Source organism: Silene latifolia, unplaced genomic scaffold (assembly GCF_048544455.1).
Source record: "Silene latifolia isolate original U9 population unplaced genomic scaffold, ASM4854445v1 scaffold_20.1, whole genome shotgun sequence".
Taxonomy (NCBI): Eukaryota; Viridiplantae; Streptophyta; class Magnoliopsida; order Caryophyllales; family Caryophyllaceae; genus Silene; species Silene latifolia.
The window spans coordinates 12,408,863-12,431,835 of record NW_027413163.1 but is presented as its reverse complement, the minus strand read 5'-3'; the positions used below and the strand labels follow the sequence as shown (position 1 = coordinate 12,431,835).

The following is a 22,973-nucleotide window of genomic DNA, read 5'->3' as shown; positions in this document are numbered from 1 at the left end:
AAAAGGGGAAATGGATAAGAAAAATGACGAGGATTTTGGTTCAAAAATTGAGTATTTTTTCATTTTTCTGATGTGAGGTTTAAAGATCTTCACTTGTAAGCTACTTCCTCCCCCTAAAAAAAAAGCTATTTCCTTAGACTTATTTCATCATTTTGGAGTTTTGGTGTAAAATAATGGTTAAAGAGTAAAATTCATATAAGAGTAAATGCATGTGCAAAAGTCCATTTTAACAGGAGAACAAGAATTGACTTAAGTGTTAGGAGCTTTCTTACTCCAACCATAAAGTTAGGGGTTCGATTCTCACCAGCGATATAGTGCGGTCATTTGAACCAAAAGTTCATTCCGTCACAAGCAAGACCAATTGTTCCAACAAAATGGGATAAGAAACAAAACTTAATAAATTAATAACCAATCATCGTCTCCTATAATCCTAACAATCACTTTCAACTAATACAAGTACTAATTTGCTACTACCTTTTACTTTACCTACCATAATATTCTTACTTTACAACTTATTACTACTTGAATTTGTATGTACAACTTTGTATAATAACAGCAATGAATACCCATCATTGCACCAAGAAAAAAAAAACGGATAATTTTCATGGTATCTCGAAGGTTTGCAGTTTTTTCCCAAATACCTCTACCGTTGTCAAAAAAAAAGTTTGACCGGTCATATCTCTTAATTACGAGTTCCAAAAGGCACGAATTTTTTTTCTAAGTAGATCATCTTTATGAGATGTTCAATTTCAAAACGATTGTCTTTCCGAGATCGACAATTTTAGATAAAAATCACGACTAAGAGATATGAACATTTAAAGTAACTTTTTTGAAAAAAATAGGGGCATTTAGGGAAAAAAATGCAAACTGCGAGGGTACCATAGGAATTATCCTTAAAAAAAATCCACCTTATTGTTGCTCTAAGCCTTGAATGGAAGCATTTTCAGGAGCTTGTTGTGTTTGTAATGAGTGAATCCAAGGAATAGAAGTTGTTGGTGGAAAGCAACATACACAAGCTTCCTTACAAGGCACTTCTAATCTTGTCGACTTTTCTTCGTCTTCGTCATTTTCTTCAAGCCCGGGATTTTCATTGAATGTTGTGAGGGCTGCTGCGTCTCGCAGCGGACCCCAGCATTGAACCTTGTTGAATTCGGGTATATTCGAATGGAAGTATACCCAAACTGAGGCCTCCTGTAGTTCCGGGTGTTGGTTGAACAAATTTACGTCACCATGTACAAATGCCTTCAGTACCTGTCCATTTCATTGTTAATAGCTTGGAAGTTAAACTCTTCTTTCGGATGTATGTATCCGGAGTATGTATCACCACAAGTATTAGTCAAATAGTATACCAAACTTTGTTCATTATTCGACGCAATCAAGCTAACTTACAAATACACTTGTTTGAAAAACATAGCTAACTTATACCGCGAAGCTGTTTGAAAAAATCTATCGACAATTTTAGACAGCAGCCACAAGTTAGTCCACTTTTTCACGGGTATTAGCCCAACTCGACCTATGATCACCTCATAATAACATCGTAATATATATTTGGGTAAAACAAGGTATCTAACCAGACAATCAGGAGAATAATACCAAAAATGGTGGTTCTAGACCCGTCTGCATCACTCGTAAACGTAGCTACCCCATCTACCCTGAACAAGCTAAATGATTAATTTGGGTTTGAGCAATGCAAGCCACAAAGAAATAGGCATGTGAAAGACATGGTCTTCTCAGGACCTACAAAGATGCTCATGTCGGTCTTGCTGTACCGTAAGAGAAGTCGAAAGGACAATAACAAAGCAAGGCGTAAGCAGAGGTTGTCCGGCTGTTCTCGAACCCAAAGATAAACATGTTTTTTTTTTTTGTTAAAATTTTTTATTTTACTGAAGTTTCTTTATTGCATTAGTAATTTAGTCCCAAATTTTCAACCTAAATTTTAGCTCGGCAAACATTACATTGAATCTTGGCTCCGGCAAATGCTTAATAAAAATGTTGATTCTAACAGGTTTTAAAACTGTCACGAACCAACTTATTAGCCAGCTGACATTTGCTTATAGTTCTGTTAAACGACAACAAAACCAACTCGAAATCCTTGAAATTAGTAATGCAGTGGAAATGTTGATACTGACATGTTTCAAAGCTAATTTTGCTGAAGTTTCTCTATTGCATTACTAATTTAGTCCCAAAATTTTCAGTCTCTATTTTCGCCCGCCAAACATTACCATTGAATCTTAGCTCTTGCAAATGCTCAATGGAAATGTTGATACTGACATGTTTCAAAGCTAAGTCGTGAACCGATCTATTAAGCTAGCTGACATCTGCATGTAGCTCTGTTAAATGATAGTAAAATCAGCTCGGAATTTGAAACTAGATCATCCATCATATCACAGAGATGACTGGTATATATAGATTTCGGAAAAAAAAGATGATATGAAAAGAGAAAATTACCACAGGAAGCTCCTTGCAGAAGATATAGTAACGCAACCGGGCAAACAAGTCTAAGAGAAAATGTCCACCACTAATGTGACAATGTACATGGAGTGACATCTTCCCTTTCACTTTCTTCCACTCTGCCACCACTTCATCTCTTTGCAATTTGTTGTACCACCCTTGTAACTGCATTTTACCATACCATTACATCATCGTTTTTAATTAGTATCGAAGATGTCTTAGTCTAGTCGTTAACATAGAAAAGTGTCCTAGACAACAGGTCTCAGGGTCTAATCCCCCTTTCCCTATATTGCACTGCCCTTATGGCTCATTTGACACCAAAAGAAAAAAAAATCGTTTTTCTAGGTATCTCAAACACTAGATCCGACAAACCTGACCTGATTCAAGTCCTGTATTAGATTTGAATATGATCTAAAAGTTTTTCAAGAACCAATAAAATCTAACATAGAACTTCTTAGTTACTCGTGCAGTCGTACATCTTAGCCAATGAAAAAGTCGAGAACAACAATTCTCATAAATAACAATATATAACCAACTCAATGGAAATAAGCTTTTTTTATTAATGGGTATACTATGACATGGTACACTGATATATTTAAAAAAAAAAAAAAAAAAAAAAAAGTTGATATAAAGGAAAAAATACCTGAGAATTGTTAATAGTTTGAGAAATAGCTAAAGTAATCTTAGAAGTGACATCACTATGAGTAAGAGTATAAGTTCTTGGCAACTTTGCAGGGTGTTTCTCTTCATCCACTCCCAAGAACAACACTTTTAGCTTTGATGCTTCAAATATTGCTGGCCCAAATAATCTCATCTTCTGTTCCACCCAAAACAAAAAACAAAAATTTAATCAACTACTCAATATCATTAACTAAAAAAAAAAATATACGAGTACTTCTTCTGTTCCATTTGATTGTATACGTGTTTTAAAACCCTCCTCACATATTTGGTAAAGTTAACTAGCATAGCTAGTAAAGTCACGAGGGTTGGTACTTATGACCCAGGGTTCAAATCCCATTAGTGGATTCGCTACCCCCAAAATGATTGTTTTTTGCTATCTTAAAATCTTTAAAAACGCGGTTTTAAGAAATATACTAAACTACAAAAGGAAATTTCACTACAGGAAAATTTTGTTTTTGGCTACGCCCCTGCCCTCATGACCAAACAAATACTCCGGATATCGTATACAATCAAATGAAACCGCGGAAATGAAATAAGGAAGTAGTTCTTACAGGAGAAAAAGAGTTGGTTTTCTTAGATGATGATGATGGTGATCTTCTACTAAATCTTGGGAAAGAAAGATTTGATGGGAGCAACATGGAAGCATTCAAAGTAGCCATTATTATTTCTCCCAAAATCTTGGAAATTCCCAAATAATAGGATAATTAGTTAATTAACAACACTAATTCTTGGACCTCTTATATAAAATTAAATAAATAAATGAGGCAATTAATACGCTTTAATAAAATGATGATTATAAAGAGAGTTTGGAAATTAGGTTGCTTGGATTAGTAAGGTTGGCATATGAAAAAAAGTTCAAGTATGAAGAAAAATAGTAGAAGGAGATTGCGTGTGAAGAGATTATAGCTGAAGGCTTTTTAGTAAAGGAAGAGAAAAGAAAGAAGAAGTTAGAAATTGCTTGAAGATTGAGGCTACCTCCTTGTTGGTTGATAGTGATATCTACGAGACTACGACTACTGTGTGTGTGTGTCTGTATGTGTATTTTACACGTTCTACTTTCTTACTATGCCCCATATTTTTGGCCTAATGAGCTGGTTTTCAGGTTATCACATTTTCGATTTCAGTTGGGAGTTGGGACTATTCCGCTCATGTTTAAGTACGAGTACTTCTATTCCCTTGCATTTTTATTGGACGGTATTAAATCTCATATACTGTAGGACCCGAATTAGTAAGTACATTCCATGATTTTTTTTGCTGATTTGAGTAGAGATAGATCTGGCAAAATTAACCCCGATTGATCCGATTCGAAATCTGAAATAACCTGGTCCTACGGATGTGTTTGCCAGGTCTAAGTAGAGGTAGTAATAGAGTCATTTGGGTCGGGTCACGTCAGGTCGGTCACATCGGGTTTAGATCATATTGGGTCAGCCAACCCTTTCGGGTCGTTATCGGGTCGGGTCAAATGATGTATTGGGTCGGATCAGGTTTAGGTCAGGTCATTATCGGTCTGATTACTTTATCACATTACTTCAATTTTTGACCAATAAATTTAGTTTTTAAGCATTATTTGGTTTAACTACTTCATTATTAAGTCGAACGTATCAATCTAGAGACAAAATCACTTTCATTTTAATTAATATTAAGATTAATAATTGTCGGGTAATCAATTTAATCGGGTCGAGTCTGGGTCGCGTTGTGGGTCATCACCGGGTCGGGCCAGGTTGGGTCGGTTTCGGGTTGCAGTATTATTGGGCTCTGTCGGGTTTTGGATCGGGTCACTCGGGTCGGATCAGACTTGCCAACACTAAATGTGAGTGCTAACTTGAGGCAATCTCTTTCTAATATTAAAGACATTTTAATTGAGAGTTACTTTTAAGTTTGATTTTTTTATTTATAAGAATTAAGAATTGAACGCCAATCCATTTATTTAAGAAATTAGACTATCGGACACTCACATCAAGTAGTTTAATTACATGAACAATGAGATGAGATTGAATTGTGGTGCATAAAAGTAATGGTGCATTTGATATACCAAAGAGATTTAATAATATAGCCATATAAGTCATTTGACCATCTCAAACTCCTAAATCGAATTATTTGTTTCATGTCTCTCTAATTTTTATTCCATATTTTAAGATTCAATTAGACTCCACACTCCAGACTCCAGTCATATCTTTAAATTCGTACAACAAACTCGTCTAACAGTCATATTTTAAATTCATACACCAAACTTGTCAACTACCTGAGAGTCTCTCATATGATCCCTGTATCCATCTTAAACTTAAAAGACGAGTCAAGTAATAAGAATAACAAAAAAAAGTAGAAAGCATGAAGAAAGGCAAAAGATTTTCTTATATATTCAAGTGGGATACCTCCGTCTTAAGGGGAACTAATTGTTCTTTGTTCACAAGTGAGAAATCGTGTGAATACAATATTTACTAGTGTTTCACTACAAACTCAACCCTCCCAAACACTCGAAACTGAACCCTTCATCTCTTGCCAATGCCTTACATTCTTTTCACATCTGAATCTTAGAGCAAATATTGTAATCAGTGTCATGTCAAGTCGCTCTTAACCAATTACCAAACTTAAACAATCATTGATACGAGTGACGACTCGTCTATAAACTGATTGAAGAAGACGCTTTAGCAAGTAATGATGATTGTTGAGACGTATAATTAGACAGTTTGTTGCGTTATGCACAAATGCAATATCTTTAATTCATCAAGCAATCATCAAACCTTACTCACAAGTCACAGCGTTTATATCAATCAAGAACAAAAGAGATTTTCTGCACATTTTAATGACGGCTGATAATATAAGCTTAACCTTAAATACATCGATAATCACATTACTTTTATCCAACCAAAACCCTGCACAAAGTTTATAAATTTAATCATTATTTTTAGGAAAAAAGTTTGTTCTCTATTCTCTCTCCGTAAACAAGCACCATCACTAAATGCTGAGATGGAAAAATGATGAGAAGAGGGTGAAAGAAGGCATCACTGATGATTAGCTGGGACACCGCTGCCTCCTGTTCTTGCGGTATTTAACAATGGCTGAAGTGCTTTCACAACAATACTCATGTTCGGCCGGAAATCTGATTCATACTGGACACATAATGCAGCAACTGCTGCCATCTGTAATTCCCCAAATTGGAAACGCAGAAAAAAAAAAATGGTTAGATTAACCTAACGTCTTGAATAGTTGTATGAGACAGTCTTAACATGTGAGACCGCCCAAATCTTGATGTTTTCCTGGCTTAATCATACGGTCAATCCGTTAGTTTGATATGTAACCCCGTCTCATATAGGTTTTTGTTTTAGATCAAAGCAAGTTATCACTAAAATTCCTCCACGAGACTCGTCACAAGTACTCATATCACTACAATTGACATGAGACCATAAGAAACTTAATGGCAGATTTATTGTCATTCTGAGAAAAACCGAAGAAGTTAAGGAAATGTACCTTAGCAACAGCCTTGGGAGGATACTCTCCATTCAATCTTGGATCAACACACTGCTTCACTTTGTCTTCACTAAGCTTAGGGGTAGCCTGACATCAGTGAAATTTAGAGGTGGTAAGATTCAACACATTGAGTATTTTCACCTCGACAAAATAAATAAATAAACAGACATCAGTCAATGAACGATAAAAGTACCCAAGTCACAAGACTTTGCTGGCCACGTGGCAAAGTATGATCCACGGGCTTTCGACCAGTGAGTAACTCGAGCAAGACAACGCCAAAACTGTATACATCACTCTTAGCATTTAGCTGCCCGGTCATTGCGTACCTGCCAACCACAACAAAAAAAAGTACTGTCTCTTAGATTTCGATGACGGTTCTTCTGGCAGCATGCAGAGTCTTAAAAACCCATGGAATAAAGAAAGTAATGGATATGCCCAAAAATGGCAACAGTCCTCTACACTCCCAGCATTTCCCAGAAGTCTTGACAAGGAGGCCTAATTTGAAGGGAAACAAAATTCACTCATAATCACAGCCAACAAACAATTTATTTACACACTTATGAGCCCCTTACTCTGGTGCATGATAGCCAAAAGTTCCAAGAACTCGAGTAGAATGAAGTCGGGCTGCCATATCAGGTGCTTGATTAGACAAATCAAAATCACCAATCTTAGCTACATCATCGTCGAACAGCAGTACGTTACTAGACTTGATATCACGATGAAAAATGTGAGGATCAGCCTTCTCGTGCAAATACTCAAGCCCTCTAGCAGCGCCTACTGCAATTTTTACGCGCTGAGCCCATGACAATACAGGCCCCGGCTGTGCTCCCTTCACACCCTTTCTCCCTATGGAAAAATGCAAATGATCATTTATAATTTATGAGAAGGGTACAAATATTGTTTTACTTCCATTTCTAAATACAAATTAACTCTGACAAATGTAATACGAAGTATACAACTTACCATGAAGGACATCATGGATAGACCCTTTTGGTGCAAACTCATAAGCAAGAACGCGTGAACTGCCATCAACACAGTAACCAAGCAGTTCAACAAAGTTCTCATGTTTTAGCCTAGAAACCATTGAAACCTGGAGAACAGAACAGAAAAGATTAGACAACTGTTTTATCCGAAATATTCAGTAAATATAGCAGGTTTTCGATCTAACTGCAGCAGAACCTGAGCTAGAAATTCATCATCAGGTTGCTTGCTTGCATCCAGTTTCTTGATTGCAGCTGCGCGTCCATTTTTTAGCGTCCCATAGTAAACTCTGCCATAAGAGCCCTCTCCTATTAAAGCATTGGACCCATAATTCTCTGTAACATCACTCAGTTCGTCTGCAGAAATTGCAGGGACAGCGATAGGCTGGATCTTCACCGGGGGTTTGCTAGGCTGATTTTCAACCATTCGATAACCATCTCTTCCTATATAATGATTTTAGAATACACGGACACAATTTATAAGCTGTTAAGGTTAAGGGATGCAGTGAAAATATGAACCACATAAAATAACTTCAACAAGTACAGTAAAACATGATTTATTTATGTTATTCATAACATGATACAGCTGTGAAACGTTACATACAAGCACCTTCGACTCTTCCAAGATATTAGAACTTGAATAGATCCCCTCGCATTTACCATGATAGAACTTTCCAAAAATGATAATAGAACTCGAACAAATCCCCTTACATTTAGCATAATACAACTTTTAAGAGAAATGGTGATAAATCTAAAATAAATCCCCTCACATTTACCATTATATACCCTCCAGGCCTCCACCATCCCAAAGTGACTAGAGAATCAGTTCGTGAACCCGCCATCACCTCACTATTATGGTTCAAAATCTCAGTATTGGTCATAGTTGCGGTATCAGACTATCAGTATAATCGGTCCTTAATTCGCCGGCGCGGACAAATTACGGTGAATCTTGGCGATTGCTTGGGCAATTTCTCATATCAGTAGAAAGAAAATCCAATCAAACTCGGCCGAGATTTTGAACCATGCTCACTATTAACTCTGCCTGTTTGCCATGTTGAACAATGTACAATTGCTTCATATTTCCTGTTACCCCCACTCCACCCATCACCCACCCGCACACCCGCACACACACACACAAAGTATACATCTCTGTTCAAGTGGTGACAAATAAGCACTAGGCAACAAGTAATAGAGAATTGACTCTTATTATACTAGAGTAAGGCATAAGCCTCTACAAAATACAAAGCATGTCCACACTAGCAGTGAGTACCTGCTGGTTTTGGAGGCATGTAGCCACCTCCATTCTCTGCGGGTCTATGGGTAGTGCCTCCTCCAAAACAGCCAAAGCAACTCATGTTCTCTCTCTTTGACCTAATAGAACATAACAAAAAAAGAGGAAATTGTCTCAGGGAAAATTTCTTAACTAAGAAGATATTGACCACGTAAGAGAACAAAAAAAAAACACCAGCAGGAAAAGTATGATCAACAGTCTGCAGCATTTTCCATAAAAAGTGCCACAAAGTATCCATTTTAAGCATATGTTTTTAATGAAAGAACCGCAGAGTTAAGTAAGACACGATATAATGGCAATGGCAAATAATGAACATAACAGACCGAGAACAAGCACAAAAAGAGGCGCCCTATAAACTCAATGTATTTAAGGTACCAACACCCACATGAACAGAGTTCAGTGAATTGATAGAGAACAAGGGGCAAATGGAATCCTTCGTTCACAAATACCATTCATTAGCAAACAAGAAACATTAATTTAGGAGTCCAGCGAAAATAGATGGTGAAAAAATAGTTGGGTAGCTGAAATTCAAAGCTGGCGCTCAAATTAGATCCATGACTATCTGTTATGAAAGCTACTTACATGTGACAAATTACTACATTCTTGAACAGAGAATGATATATGTCAGAATTAACTCCTGTATTGCCAAATATGGAAATCAAAGTTTCAGTGACCAATATTGATCAGTCAAGAACTCAAGTCGCCCATTACACAACTGAGTACATATCTACTTTCTCACCTTTATACTGCCAGTCAACAGAACATGCCACATTATCGTGAGAACTACAACTTGGCTTGAAAGCTCAAAGAGCATCAAAAGACTATAAACTATGACCGGGGAACCACTTATGGCACTCAATTGATCTAAAAATCATTGGAAAGTCGGAGACAACCACTTCAATAAAAAATTATCTCCCCTCACCTAAGACTAATCTACTAAAAAAATCTAGAATTTAATGGGAACATCACGAAAAAGGTGATAACAGCAATGAGGTACAGTAGAATCACGGAGGATTTTCATAAAAATTACACAACCACGCCTAACTTCCAATGTAGTAGACATGAAGACCTGTTCCGCCAAGCGCAATGACTAAAAATACAGGATCATTATAAAAGGCATTCCAGTATCATATGATAGATAACTGATATTCAAAATTAATGCTCCACAGTATTCGAAGGAAAATAATTCCACCTGAACAAACATATATCAATGTCCCTTCCCATATTAGCCTCTCTGTGCACAGAGGACTAGTGGGTTAACTGACATTATACACTCACCCTGTTCCTCCGTATCACAAACAAAAATATCGGGTATGAAATCGTATCTTATAAGGAAATAAATCACAAAACTAGCTACCTGAATGAGATGGTATTATGACCCAAGAGCAAAAAAACATCAAGGGTATTTAGTTTTCTGCTCAACATTAACATTACCAAGTGCTTTAAAGGCTCCCTAAATGGCGAGGTAAAAGGGGGCAAATGTACACAGCCTCTAATGACCCAAAATAGAGATTGTGATGTCGAGATTCGAGGATGACATTCATCAAACCAAAACCTAACACGGAAAATACCGGGAATCACAGAGACTTTGATATTCAAATTAATTTTTACCATAATTGCACCCCGCCAACACAATAGAATCCATTTAACGGGAAAAAAAGACATCAAAAAATAATCACATTCGTATGGCAATAGCAATACGGGCGAAAGCATCAAACTCCATCCTTCAAGCATTAAAAGCGACATGATTTGGAAAATTAATACAGAAAACATACTAACTATGGAGTAATAATAAATATAACATGAAACAAAATCCATCAAAAAAAAAAAAAAAACACCTCTCGTCTGAAATGAACTCCATCTAATTCAGAATTCAGATTGAACAAAAATTCTTCGAATGACGGCCAAAATAAGGCACCGAATAAATGAATAATCAAAAGAATATGCCAATGAAAACGTAATTACTCGACAAACAACAACGACTTATTCATTGACTCAATTTAATATTCATTCAAAATTATACTATACTACTATAACTTAATCCAAATCAACATTTTCGCATTAAATATAACAAATTTAACTCAACAAACCCAACAATTCATGCATGTGGTAGGTTTCATCTCCAATCATCAAAATTAACAAAAACTCTATAGTATAGTATAACTTGATCAAAATCAACCTTTCCGCATTAAATTAATTGAATACAATGCGACAAAAAGAACAATTCATGAACGTATGAGGTTTTATCTTCAATCATCAAAATAACAAATTATCAAACTAGAGTAAAGTACTCTCTCATCCAAACCAAAAGTTACACTTATTTTTGGGTGGTCTTCAAGGCGATCCTTTGACCAAATTTTTCTTCATTTATATGTGTCTTTTACAAAAAATAGCACTTTGTGAAAGATTTTTTTCATAACAAATCTATATATATAAGTTTCATCTTTAAAAGTTTTATAATTTTGACGGTCTTTACAGTCAAAGTTTGTGAAGTTTGACTCCCGAAAAGTGAAACCTTTATTTTGGATAGAAGGGAGTATAACTTAATCAAATGAACAATTCCGCATTCAATTAGACTAAAACAACAAAACAAACCGAAAAATTTATGAATGTATGAGGTTTCCTCTTCAATCATCAAATTAACAAACAAAATTACAGAACTTAATTAAAGACAACATTTTCCCATTAAATTAATCAAATTTAACACACACACACAAAAAGGAAATCATCAAAATTAATAAAAAGAACAATCAAGTATAGAATCGTACTCGTATAACTTAATTAAAATCAACTTTTCCGCGTTACATTGATCAAATTCAACGCAACAAACAACAACAATTAACGCATGTGTTAAGTTTAATCTTAAATCATCAAAATTAACAACAAAAACAACAACAAACAACAACAACAGCAGCAGCAGCAACAACAACAACAAAATTAACAGAAAAGAGAGAGATGAAGCGACCTTAAGAAGAAGAGTGAGAAGAAGAATAGGAAGAAGACGGCGGAGTTACCGCCGTTGGCCGATGGAGAAGGGTGGTGTTGACGGTGGAGAGAGAAAATATTCCGGCAAAAATTCAGAGAAATGGAAGTTAGTAAATGTCGGAAGAAGAAATAGAGATGGTCTGTTTCTTGTGGTTTTGCGTATCGTTCGCTGCTTATTTTTTGCCTATTTTGGTCAACGCGTTTGTACACTACCAGTATTTCTTTGATTTTTTTTCCTTTTAAGATAATGTTTGACTTGGAACGGTCAATTTATCCATGTGAAATTAATGAGTGTGGTAGAGTTGTTGATGACCGTTTTTGGGGCCCGATCCGGAAAAAAAAAAAAAAAAAAAAGCGGATATGTTATTACGTAGAGTGATTGTTCGGTGGACATTGAAGCGTTAGAGTTTAGGAGGTAAAGTCGGAGCAATTGGCATTTAGTTTTGGACCGAAACGGATACTATTTCTAATCAGTTATATTGTTAATGGCTCAACATCTATTATTGTGTTGGTATAAAGTGTTAATCATCTATAGAGTGTAGTTGAGTGTGTTGAATATGCAGTAAAAAGAAGCAAATTATTCAAATTTAGTGTATGAGCAACTTTAAAATGCGGCCTGGGATTTCTGAAGCAGTGGTTTTACTTATTAGGTCTCTAAGAAGCAAGAAGGCTATAAGAACGTAGGCTTGTTACCACTTTACATTGAGAATGTTGTTTTATTATATTTACATGATATGAATTGAATCTTGATGTGGAATTTTATTTTTTTTAAATGATGCTTTTTTTTCGTAAACTATGACAAATTGTAAAATATATCAGATTGTTGAGTCCTCCGGAGCGGGCTTACAGAACAAGTGAGACAAACAAGTCCACAAGCAAGTAAGGTCCATCCTAAAACCAATTGGTGATAGAAGAAGTAGCCCACTAGGTTATAAACACGTCTTATCACCATTAATCTGCCGATGTGGGAGTTTTGCCATACACACAGGAGAATAGAGCTAAACATAGATGTTTGACGTGGGATTCAAACCAGCATAGTATTCTCAACATTATGATCGGGGATATAAATAAACTATCCTATTGCTTTTTTCACCATCTTTCTTTTTCTTCTATCATTTGCTCTGTAAATGGCAGCGCTCATTTTTAACTAAACTCTTGTGTATTTGTACAATTGGAATCTAAAGATCAAATTTGTTTCACAACTATATTCGCTCATTTTCCTACATATGGACCTAGACCAATCACATCCTCACCATCTTTCTTCTATGATGAATACCAAAGGTTTGAGAACATAACTAAACTAAAAGTTACCGCATTCCATTTGTGACAATGTGTAATGTGTTATGTAACATTATCATCCGACTTATACGATCACATTTACAAAGAATTAAACATATATTACTCTCAAAATAGTTATCAATTATACGTGAATTAGTTGTACGAACTATGAGATTTTATAATGTTTTGGGTTGTTGAAATTTCCTCGTGATAATTTGTCATTAATACAATTAATTACACACACTAGTAGAAAAAACCCCTATTGTGACGCCTTTATCGTGGCGGCTCTAATAAAAACGCCGTAAAAAGCCCAAAAAATTGGCGGGAACACAATTTTTATGTATGTAGGAGGTCTATTGTGGCGGTTTAACTAAGAACCAACGTGATAATAGAAACCTTTTAGGGCGGTTTCAAATAAAAAACGCCACCATAAGTCAATTATGGCGGTTATATTAACAACCGACGTTAAAAGTGACGCTAAAAGTTAATGCTAAGTTACAATATTTTGGGCTAAAAAACCGCCAGTATAAGTTTTTGTGTCGGTTTTTAATCACAACCGACTTTAATAGAAAAATAAAATAAAAATAAAGCGTAAAGGCATTTAGAATTCTCAAACACACTGCCAAACCTCAATCCCTCAATTCAATTTCATTTTCCCCTTTCTCTAGTAAACCCTAACTCCCTCCACCAATATCGCCTTCACCACCTCCACTCCGATGACCACTCCTCCGCCAGGCACATCCCCTTCGCAGCTCTCACGCACCATCGTCATTCTTCTTCTTCTAATTCAACCACCGTACTGATCGATTTTGCCCCCCTTCGTCTCCTTACCGGTCAGGTAGTTCGATTTCTCTCCTAAACTAAAAATAAAAATAAGACCACCACCACCATCACAAGCGACGCCACCACCATCACCATCACAAGCGACGCCGTTTTCCTTTCTCCCTCATTCCTCCTTCATTTATTCCTTCTTCATCTTCCCTTTCTCTGGCTCTACCCACTACGCTTCTGCCATTAATGCGTTGCCTATGTTCAACTTGGTCCTTCGACTCCTTCGATCACTTTCGATCTTTTTGTTCTCTTTAATTGGTAAGTTTTCATTATTCTTTTTCTCTTCCATTTTGCACTTTCAGTAAAGGTAAACCCTAATTTCAGTTTGGAGGTTATGCAATTGGTTTTTTTACATTAATTTTTTTTTAATTGGATTAGTATTAGTATTGGTTTATCTATACAATGACAATGACAATGTCGCAGGATTGTGGTATGAGTTTATTTGATGACATTTGTGGACCAATTCGATGAACCATAGACCAAATACTGGAGTAACAGAAAGTTTAAGTATCCATTAACTATCGAGTCTGCAATGAAGAAGATTGAGGACAACACCACATTGGTTTTCATTGTTGAGTGTTGGCCTTCGTGTGATAAGAAGAAGATCAAGGCTGTTGTCAAGAAGATATACGACATCCAAGCAGAGAAATTCAATACATTTATTAGGTACATCGTTTAGTTTTTATTTGTGCTTAATAATTGCTGATGTTTGATTTTCTCATTAAAGTAGTATTAGGAGACGACATTGCAACATGATTCTCTAGTAAAGATCATTGCTACTAGACTTTACCACATATCGATGCATTTAGCAAGCTTAGATTTTGAGTTAAAAAACTTAAGTTATTGAGACCGAGATCGATACTATGATCAACTGTATTCTGGAACCTTTGCTGTGACCATAGTTCCTTGATCACAGAAAACCGGGCATTGTTTGACCTCTTTGTTTACATGATGAGGATCATTCTGAAAATTGTTTTTGAATGATGGTGCTACAATTTTAATGAATTGATACTTGAGGTGGAAATTTTATATAATTGATTTAATTTGGATTTTTAAGAGACAGTGTCAAACATCCAAGGGTTAGGACATACACATTTCACCAGTTAAACCATACTAATTGATAATTAATCAGTTAAACCTTTTTCGTCTTCTCTTCCTCCTTTCTTATGACGCCACTTTTGTTCGCAACCACCATGGTACCGCTGTCCTCTGTCCAACGCCACCATTGTCTGCCACCACTTCCTCTTTCCTGGCAAGTTTACAAACCCAATTCAGTTTTCGAATTTTCATTTTCCCCCAATTTCGGTCTGTTGGAGTACGAGTTCAACGCCACCATGGTACGGTAGGCAGAGTGATTGTGAGCAGCGGAGGTACGGGTGTAGGTAGGGTAGGCCATGGGAGTAAAGGTTGTGGATTGAGCAGTTTCGGTCTGTTGGAGTACGAGTTCTTGACGAATCAATTTCTCATGGAAATCAGGGAAGGTGATAGGGGTATCGCGGGCATTCACAACATCAATAACCGATTGATAGGTTGAGGGTAAGCCATCGATGATATGGTCAGTGATGTCTTCTTGGGAGAGAACATCACCGAGTAAGGCAAGGTCATCAACAATAGCTTTAACCTTGTTCATGTAGTCAGTGATGGAGAGGGTTCCTTTTGTAGTATGTTTGAGTTTGTGACGAAGTTGTTTTATGTGGCCTCGAGATGGACGCGCATAAGAGGATGCGAGGGGATCCCAGGATTGTTGGGTAGTGTGGTCTCGGTTGAGAAGGTGGCTGACTGAGGTTGTTAGGGTGCTTGCCACGGCACCGAAGAGGAGCCTGTCTTGCCGGAACCAGGTATTGTACGCCGGATTAGGGACGGAGGGTTTGTCTTTTTCAGTGAGAAGTTTGGGAGGTGGTGCACTGCCATCAATGAATGATGATAGTCCATAGCCTTGAAGAAGAGTCTCAATTTGAAGACTCCATTGACGATAGTTGGAACCATCAAATTTGGCGATGGAGTGCACGTTGAGAAGCACAAGCGGTTTGCTTGGCTCGAGTTCATTGGGTATTGTGGAGCCTGACATTAGGCGTTGAAAAGAGAATTTGTGGTGGATCGGAGAGACCTTTCTCCTGATACCATGTAAAGATTAATAAACTGATATATTAAAGTTGTGAATTACAAGGAGAAGGATACATTGTTTATATAGTACATACAAGATCTTAAGATCCTAATAAAGGGGAATTAATTTCCTAATGTTAGGCTAAGAATAAGGAGAAGATATACAATATTTGACTAAATATCTAACAGGATAATGAGAAAGATTTGATAGAATAATTGAGAGCAATTATTCTCCGATATCTACCACAATCCAGGAAAAAAAATGATTGATCTCGATCTTACGTAAAATTCAAGTTTATCAAATCTTAATTACGATTCTAGATATAGCTTGAAAATTGTAAGCATTACTGTTAGGACATATTTGTTGATGATGACATGCCCAATTTAATCGTGTTTCTAAGTGTACCATTTCAGGAATAATGCACCCTCCTCAAGCAAGAATTAATCAATGTCAAAGTCAAGAATGGTTGATAATTTGCTACCCAAGATTTAGAGTCAATTGTGTCATCTAATGTACAAGTTAGGGAGTAAAGTATTTAAAAGCAATAACAACAGTCAAGACTACTGTTACCCTTACAAGTAACAATAGCCTGGACTGTCACTATGGTTCGTAACACTTGAAATTCAATTTCCTTTCGAAAATCTTTTTTATCCTTTTTAAATGGCTTGGATTTAATTAACAACTTTCAGATTTCTTCTCTAAAGATTTGGGTTTCTAGAAAAAGGAAAAGGTTTAGCTAATTATCAATTCAAATTGTTTCCTCTTTGTGCCAATTTGACTCCTTGGTCTTTTGTAAAAGAAGGAATGTTTTTTTGCCATTTTGGTGAAAACTTGTCACTTTGTGACTTGTTTTCCACTCTTTGTTTTCTGAAAAATCAAAGGCTTCTCTTGGATAATTACAAACCTTATTTTCTTCTTTTGCCTCTCAATAAAAGTACCTTCTTTTGTGCAAGTTTGGGGAAGTGTTGGTCTTCATCACATGTGAAGACCTTTGACTCACAAACCCTAGCTTGCCTCCTCTTGTGTGCCTCCTCTATAAAAGGAACCCTTTTCCTCACTTTGAAAGTAAAACTTTTCAGAGAAATCAAAATTATTTTTGCAAAATCAGTTTTTAAGAACTCGAAATTTTCTTTGCAAAAAATCTTCTAAGTCTTCAATTGTGACAGTCGAAATCACTGTTACTTCACAGTGTTCTACCCTCTCATCTAGAAATCGTTTGTACCAATAAGTTGTCCTTCTCAATTCTTTTTAAGAATCAGTCTAATGAAACTTGGTTTGAAAACATTCTAGTTAGAGTGTAGAATTTGCAAAATTGTTTTCAAGTTTTCAAATCCTTTTGATATTTTGCAAAACTTTCAAAATCTTCAAGTGTTACAATCACAGTGACTGTTGCTTTAAGTATTAAACTCTCTCACTTATGAACCGTTTGATCTTGTAAGTTGTCCATATCAATTCTTGTTAAAGAATCAGTCCGTGGAAACTTGATCCTTGTAAACGTTCTAAGTTAGAGTGTTGAGTTCTAGGACGGAGTAGTCCTTTAACTCTTGTGGCAACCGGAGTAGGTTGTGAGTTGTTGAGTTCTAGGACGGAGTAGTCCTCTAACTCGTGTGGCAACCGGAGTAGGTTGTTGGTAGTTCATAGACGGAGTAGTCTTAGAACTTGTGTCGCAACCGGAGTAGGTTATTGGTCCTTTTGTTGTTAGTGTTTCAAAGTAGTCGGAGTAGATTACATCACTTATCAATAAAAGAAGATTGGACGTAGGCCTTTAGAGTGTCGGCCGAACCAATTCAAAATCGTTGTGTTGTTTATCTTTTCGCTTTTTATTCCGCTGCAACTTATTTACTTGTTTTATTCCGCTGCTTTTTATTACGTTTGTATTTCTTTTACTTAACTCTTGAAGTAACAGTTCCACATACTGTCACATTTGGTCTGCATAGATCATGTACTTCATAAATCGAGACAAATAAACATCGATAACTATTGTTACCTTCATACTATAGCAAACGTCCATTTTAATACTCGTTTAATCCTTCAATATTATTCGAAGTATTCTTCTATCTCTTCACATCCTACAACTTACTTTAAATCAATAAAGTTTAAGTTAAAATTTTTAAATAGTACCTAATTCACCCCCTCTTAGTTACTTGAATCCATAAACTCAACAATTACATCTTGATTGGATCCTACTAGACTACAACTCTTCATCAATCAGACTAATATAAGCATATCTGAAACCATATCATTGATTAATACCTCCGTACTTCATAGTTGTAGTTCGTTAAACATGAACAAAGTCTAATCGACGTATTGCCAAATCTATGGGTGTCCGCTAGTAATTATACTCAGCGAAGTTGATCCAATCACAGGATCAGAGTGGACGACGGACTTGCACAACAATTTCTTCAAATGCTGCACCAAAATCTTGGCCACCTTAACTAAGACACGAAGGATATGTCCAAGTAGCAGAATACCTATCAAAATTCCCCACACAACCGACACGGTCGTTAGATTATCAAGATCTCCACCAGTTGACAGTGGATTCGCAGGATTTTTCAATGATATAAGATAGGTGACTAGTGTCGACGTAATTGCGATCCCCATAGTAACCATAAGAATAATAACCGAGTGTCGTTTCAGTCGTTTGCAAGGAAGGCCGCCTATGAGGAGTAACACCACGCTAAATGATGATATCAGACTTATGGTATTAAAAAACATTAAGTTATAGAAATTTGCGTGGACAAATATAATTTCAGAAGGCAGTATTACCAACTCTATCATCCCATCGCCATCATATTGGAGATCAGGATTCGAGTTTTCTTTCCAATTCGGGTTAACCCCAAATTGGAAAGCCATAGTTGCTATTAGAGAGGCAACCACCATTAGTGCATTTCGTTGCTTATTCAGCCATTCTTCATCTGTATTCTTTTGTTTCTCCACATGTTTCGCTTTCCGTGCTTTTGCTCGCTTTAGCATTCGACCAATTTCGGAGTCTTTTTTATTCCTCCCGGTTTGAATTAGGCAGTCGATTGCTGCTAAGCCATCCTTATTGATTGCGTTTTGTTGCATATTCTTCTTTGCTAACAACAATTTTACTACCTGTATTTTGAAATAAAATTATTACAACTTACTACTTTACTAGGGGTGGTCAAAGAATCGGGTCGGGCTGATTCGGACCGAGGCCAGGTCCGGCCGGGCCTGGTGGTGGTGGACCCGGAACCAGCTTGGGGTAGGGTCAAGGGCCGGGTGGGATTTGGTGGACCTGGGCCTGACCCCTGTTTTTGACTGGTCGGTCCGATTACGGGTCAGGCGGGTCAGGTCTGGGCTGCCACGAGGTTTGACCAGCCCTACTACGTACTTTCTTTTGGATTAATATCCTAATATCGTGATAGTAAACCAATGATTAGGTCTTGACCATCAACTTTTGAACCTGTATTTTGAAATAAAATTAGGTATTACTACTTACTACTTACTAGGGGTGGTCAAAGAATCGGTCGGGCTGATCCGGACCGGGGCCAGGTCGGGTTGGGCCTGGTGGGGGTGGACCCGGAACCAGCTTGGGGTAGGGTCAAGGGCCGGGTGGGATTTGGTGGACCCAGGCCCAGCCCTTGTTTTTGGCTGGCCAGGCCGACTACGGGTCAGGTCTGGGTTGCCACAAGGTTTGACCAGCCATACTACATAATACGTACATTCTTTTGGAATAATATCCTAATATCGTGATCACAAACTAATGATTAGATCTTGACCATCAACTTTCTAACTGATGATTGATATGCGAGAAATGGTTTAATATTTATACTCCCTCCGATCCAGACCAAAGGTAACATTGACTTTTTCACACTTGTCGAGGTACGTTTTGCAACGTAAATATCTTTAGTTACACATTATTAAAAATTATAAAAATTTGATATTCTTATAGCATTCATTACGATGAATCAAACAAGATCTCACATGAATATATTTTGTCTTATAGATTAAGAACAATATCGAAGATTCCCTATGACCATAAATAGTGCCAAAAAGTCAATGTTACCTTTGGTCTGGATCGGAGGGAGTATATATTATGTGTGTGTATGTGTATACCTCAGGTTGGTTGGCTACCACAGCGAGATGCAAGACCGTGTTACCATCTTGGTCCTTAGCATTAAGAAGCTCCCCAATAGCATTCATCGAATACTTGAGAGGCTCAAGTTGGTTGTATTTGACGCACAAATGCAAAATGGTCTCATGGGCATTAGTCCTTTCTCGGGCAGCACGTGGGTACGTCCGAACAAGAAAATCAAGCACATGGAGTTGGTTACTTATGGCCGCGACATGAACAGGGTTTTGACCATCATGATCGCGTGAAAAGCACATATTAGGCATCACTTCGAGTAACTTCTTCACTACGTCTAAGTGCCCTTTCTCCGAGGCCAAATGTAGTGCAGATGCTCTAGTCGATTGAACAAGTTGACTGGCTAGATCGGGCTTTAGACGTAGTAATTCCGTGGTGAAGTCTAAGTGTCCAAGAGTTGCCGCGACATGTAATGGTGATTGCATGAAACGATCTGATTTCTCGATGATGCATCGATCTAGGATGAATGGATCTTCATATAGCAAATTGTGTAAACAACTCACGTCTCCTTTAATTGTTGCATCATATAGCCTTGTGGATAGGATGCATGGATCTAATTGTGTTTTGAGCAAGTTGTGTAAGGAATTCATGTCTTGTTTTAGTGTAGCTAGAATAACCGACTCATCAAGTTGTGTTTGTTCCATTTTTTAAAGTATTGGATTTTTTTTTTTTTTTTTTTTTTGAGGAAAAGTATTGGAATAATTTTCAGAAGCAATGATCTAATGTTTATATTCAAACTTCCAATGTTGCTTTCAATTATGGACCCAAACTCACAATGTGAACGTATGGTTCATCGTTCACAATGATAGCTTGGCTTGGTCGAAAGACCCAACTAAATGAACTAAGTGGCAAGTCAGCCTACCAAATGACAGGTTTCTATGGGGCAATAACGTTGAATCCTCTTTAGCGGGTTTATCAAATAAGTTAGACAGACAAGCTCAAAAGTAAGTGATGAGTTTCCATCATAAAATTAATTTTACTCTTAATCTGTCGTTGTGGCACTTTTGCCCCCATACACTCATGGAAATAGAGCTCAACAGGCAATGATTTAAATTAGACTCTTGAAAAGCCTTTCTTGTTAGGGATTATTCCACACTAGACCTGGTAACACTGGTCCGACTTGAAAACCCGACCAAAAAAACTTGACCTGCGCCTGAATCTGACCTGAACTTATTCAATCCACCTGAATGTTTATTATTGGAAATTGACTGTTATCCCCAAATAACTTGAAAACAACTCACCCGAAAATGACCCGAACCCGAAATGACCAGGCCCGCTCCGACCTGACCCGAATTCTTGTAAATCGAACAATCCAAACCTGAATTGACCTGACCTGAACCGTACCCGATTGACCCGTTTTCCAAGTCTATTCCACACTAGGGACTTTATAAGAGTGGTACATAGACCTGGCAAACGGGTCATATCAATTCAGGTTCGGGTTGTTTGAGTTTGTAAGAATTCGGACCAGGTCGGGTTGAGTCAATTATTTCAAATTCGAGTCAATTATTATCAAGTTAGTTATGGATAATAAATTAATAATCACTTTAAAACAATAAACATTCGCGTCGGGTTATATTAGGTCAGGTCAATTCTCGAGTCAGCTTTGAATCCTCAATTCGGATGCGAGTCGAGTTCGAGTAAGTTTTGTGAGGTTTAGTACACTATGTTAATAGTAGTTCTAAAAAATGTGGGAAATTGCCATCCCTCCTACATTTCAATTCAACAAATTATCATTTAAGACGAGTATATTCGTTTTAAACTTAAGACGGGTCATATATGCTCATGTGAAATGAATAAAACAAAAGTAGAATGCATAGAAAAAAGTAAAAGATTTATTGTATATGCGCAGATATAAGATAATATTTAAGCCGTTTTAATATTAAGACGAATCCCTTTGTTTTAAGGATAATGGGATTTATATACAAACTTCTAATGTTGCTTCCAATTATGGACCCCTTACTAGAAGCAATCCGTCTCATTAAAGACGGACACTATCCGTCTATAACTATAGACGGATAGTGTCCCTCTCACAAATGAAAGTGGATAGTGCAAGTGGGGGTATCCATTTCCCACCCACTTGCACTACCCATTTTCATTTGTGAGAGAGAACTATCCGCTATCCATACATGCAAACATGAAGCGGATAGTGTCCGTCTATAATGAGAATTTGTGTACTAGAAGTTGTCACAAACTCACAATAATGAACGTATGGTACACGATGATAGCTTGACTAGTTGATTTGGTAAAAAAACCCAAGTATGAACAAGTGCCAAGTCAACGTACCAAATGTCAGGTTTCTATTGGGCAAGGATTTAAATTAGACTATTGGACAGCCCTTATTGTGGAAATTCCACTATGGGACTTTATTAGTGTGGCGGTAGAGAAGGCAATGGGCCGTGTCGTATCGGCTTGCTTTTCCTACCTCCTACCGTGGCCCGTCCCTTAGCCCGGGCGAAGTTGGGCTGGGTTCGTGCTGGAATTGGTCGCCGGTCGTGATTCGGGTATTTTTAATGGTTTTTTAATTATTTATCCCTAAAACTGGCGTACCCGTCATGCCTCGCCCATTGTGCCTTGTGTCGGGCCGTGCCTAGGCACAAATTTTTTGAAATTTGGCGTCGCGGCCTGCCTCTTGCCCGGCCGTGTTGGCCGGACCCGAGCCACCTCATTTTCTTCACCGTGACAGATTCATGCCACCCGCCTTAGCCCGGTCCGGAATGCCTACTTTAGTGGCAGGGTCGGCAATGTCAAAGTTAAGGCCTGATGAGTGATGACCATGATATATAATTAAGAAAC

The 22,973-nt window shown here is 37.3% G+C and overlaps 2 protein-coding genes across 2 annotated transcripts; both read right to left on the bottom strand.

Annotated features, from left to right (window-relative positions):
* Positions 1 to 377: 377 nt before the first annotated feature.
* Positions 378 to 4,005, bottom strand: LOC141638527 (protein STAY-GREEN 1, chloroplastic-like). Its single transcript, XM_074447937.1, has 4 exons — positions 3,684 to 4,005; positions 3,095 to 3,268; positions 2,449 to 2,616; positions 378 to 1,251 (listed from the first exon to the last, which is right to left on the bottom strand). The coding sequence occupies exons 1-4, from the start codon at positions 3,789 to 3,791 to the stop codon at positions 910 to 912; spliced, it is 792 nt and encodes a 263-aa protein (XP_074304038.1). The 5' UTR covers positions 3,792 to 4,005; the 3' UTR covers positions 378 to 909.
* A 1,813-nt stretch (positions 4,006 to 5,818) lies between these two features.
* On the bottom strand, positions 5,819 to 12,121 carry LOC141638244 (pto-interacting protein 1-like). Its single transcript, XM_074447653.1, has 8 exons — positions 11,837 to 12,121; positions 8,851 to 8,951; positions 7,780 to 8,024; positions 7,564 to 7,690; positions 7,173 to 7,446; positions 6,794 to 6,926; positions 6,601 to 6,687; positions 5,819 to 6,272 (listed from the first exon to the last, which is right to left on the bottom strand). The coding sequence occupies exons 2-8, from the start codon at positions 8,933 to 8,935 to the stop codon at positions 6,135 to 6,137; spliced, it is 1,089 nt and encodes a 362-aa protein (XP_074303754.1). The 5' UTR covers positions 8,936 to 8,951; positions 11,837 to 12,121; the 3' UTR covers positions 5,819 to 6,134.
* Between the last annotated feature and the right edge of the window lie 10,852 nt (positions 12,122 to 22,973).